Genomic DNA, 2,423 nt, shown 5'->3' on the forward strand with positions numbered 1-2,423 from the left:
ATGCTCAATCGAAAAAAATACAAATAATGTTAAATTTCGTTTTCCAGTTTAATTTTGCTTTATATACTCGATCCGGTCAGAGATCGATGAAAGAAAACTCTTTGAACCAATTATTGGGGTATTCACAACGGTGTCGTAAGTGTCGTATTGTTGTACGGTACCATAAAAGTCATATAATGAATTTTCGCATTGTTTAAAAATAGTTGGTTGTGGTTTCAAGACCTCTTAACATCTATTTAACCTTAAACAGTTAAATTTAATTTACGACTTACAACAATACGATACTTACGCAACCCTTGTGAATTCGCCAATTATGTTCTCCTTTTCTACCTCAACGAAGCACATCATTCTTTCAAATTTATTAAATTTTTCACTTAACTTAAATTTTCATTTCCAGGCACATTCTACGTCCAGCTAGAAGATGATATACTGGCCAAATCGCACTTTATCACTGCTATGAAGAAATTCGCTATAACAAAGAGCGCCCTAACAAAGCCCGATCAGCCGTCGTGGTTTGTACTGGACTTTTGTCAATTGGGTTTCATTGGCAAGATGTTCAAATCAGCTGAATTACCATATTTAATTACATATTTCCAAATGTTCTACAATGATAAGCCCGTAGATTGGTTGCTACTATATTTTATTGAGTCCAAAGTCTGTCGCTCTGACAAAGATCAGAAGCATTGTAATTTGGAGCGCGCCAAGTATTGGTTGCACTATCGCCCGTCACTTTTTCAACATATCGGTACCAGTTCCTCGCTCAAGGGCAAGGTTCAAAAGTTGAAGGATAAACAATTCGGCTCCAAAGTGCCAGCATTCTATCCGCATGTGCACAATCCACCAGCAAGAGTGAGATCAAATATCGTCGCCTACAAGAACTATTTGCTCAAGCGTGCATATCGCGGTGAAACGTATTTTTGGGGGTTGCTACCCCAACCTGGCGATTTGGTGCAGTTTATTTTTGAGAAGCCAACATTACTGCGTCGTTATCTCTTTCGCAGTGGCAACAGCGAGCATCCTTCGGACCGGTTCTACAACACTACCGTTGAAGTGTTACCTGCCGATTCATTGAGCGAAAACTCATCTGTATGGAGTGCGTATAATTCTACCACGGATGATTATCTTATAATTGGTGCTTTCGATGGTTTGGGTATGGCTGAGGGTGTTATTGATGTAAAAATCGGTGCCATCAAAGAGATACGTTTACATGTGCACAGCGACAGCGAAAATTGGGCACTTCTGAGCGAAATCGATTTGGAAACAAATAATGCACCCGCGGAAAGCTATACGAATAGCTGATTGTTACAACATCGGAGCTATACCATCGCTGGAAACATAAAACCGAACACGAGTTAAACGCAAATTTGTTTTATCGCTTTTCATTGACGACTTGCAGTTTACCAAACTTCCACCAGATAAATTACGTCAATAGATTAAATAACGAGAAGATGTACATATAAATGAAGTTTAACATATAAATGTGCATTGGTCCATGTGTGTAAATTCATAACTATTTAATCTCTATCGTCGCTTTAAATTGATGTGGAACACAAAAATTTAAAAACAACAAATAATGTTGTAGGATGCAAATTGAATGTAAAATTCGTAAATGCAACTAAGAATACTGCAGCATTGGTATTATAATATCCAGGTATTATTGTTGAATTGATGTTTAAGTTGTTTTCTATCCATTTGATATTAATTTAATATTTAGTTATTTACGCGTTAACCCCCAAAGTGATATTTAAAACTATTCCCGAAGTATATATCGAATATATTTATCTATCTACATATGTATTTATATTTTAACTCAATTATTATCTATTTTGTTACAACCAAAGCCATTTTTTTTACATAGTGCATAACAATTCGCTTTCAAGCTCAATAATGAAATAATTGTCTGGATTTTTTAATTAAACAATATGTATGTATCTCCTCATTGTTCATTTATTAACATTTCTTGTAAACTCCCGTGGAATATGTGGCAACACTTGTTCTTAGGGTGTTGATGATTTCCAAATGCAATGCCACGTATGAGGTGACACAAACAAAATTTTATTTTGATTACCATGACTCAATGTTAGCCTACTCTATAAAGTAAATAATAATAGGAAAAACTCATATAACGTAAGTTTAAATAGTTAGGACACCATTCAAAAAAAAAAATAAATTTTAGCAAACCATACTTTTTTGTTTCCCTGCCTACCCTTGCCTTGACAAAGTCGTTTCTCGCCAAATGGCTCTCTTTTGCTTGAAGTCGACAGTGGTTGTTGTTGTTGTCGACAGTGTTGTTGTTGTTGTAGTGTTGAGTTCCACTAACGGCAGCCCCAAGAAGCGTGCAGCCTCTATGGGGTCAGTTCATAGGGACGACACCGTTAGGGTTGTGGGGTTNTTAAATTTTAGCAAACCATACTTTTTTGTTT

The 2,423-nt window shown here is 36.1% G+C and overlaps 1 protein-coding gene across 1 annotated transcript; it reads left to right on the forward strand.

Moving 5' to 3' along the window:
• Nucleotides 1-397: 397 nt before the first annotated feature.
• Nucleotides 398-2,144, forward strand: Mgat4a (alpha-1,3-mannosyl-glycoprotein 4-beta-N-acetylglucosaminyltransferase a; the record flags this gene model as incomplete). Its single annotated transcript, XM_017636515.1, has 1 exon — nucleotides 398-2,144. A coding segment is annotated over one exon (902 nt), but the record flags the coding sequence as incomplete, so codon positions are not given.
• Nucleotides 2,145-2,423: the final 279 nt, after the last annotated feature.

The sequence above is a fragment of the Rhagoletis zephyria genome, unplaced genomic scaffold (genome assembly GCF_001687245.7).
Source record: "Rhagoletis zephyria isolate East Lansing unplaced genomic scaffold, Rhagoletis_zephyria_1.1 Rzeph_scaffold_18358, whole genome shotgun sequence".
Lineage (NCBI taxonomy): Eukaryota > Metazoa > Arthropoda > Insecta > Diptera > Tephritidae > Rhagoletis > Rhagoletis zephyria.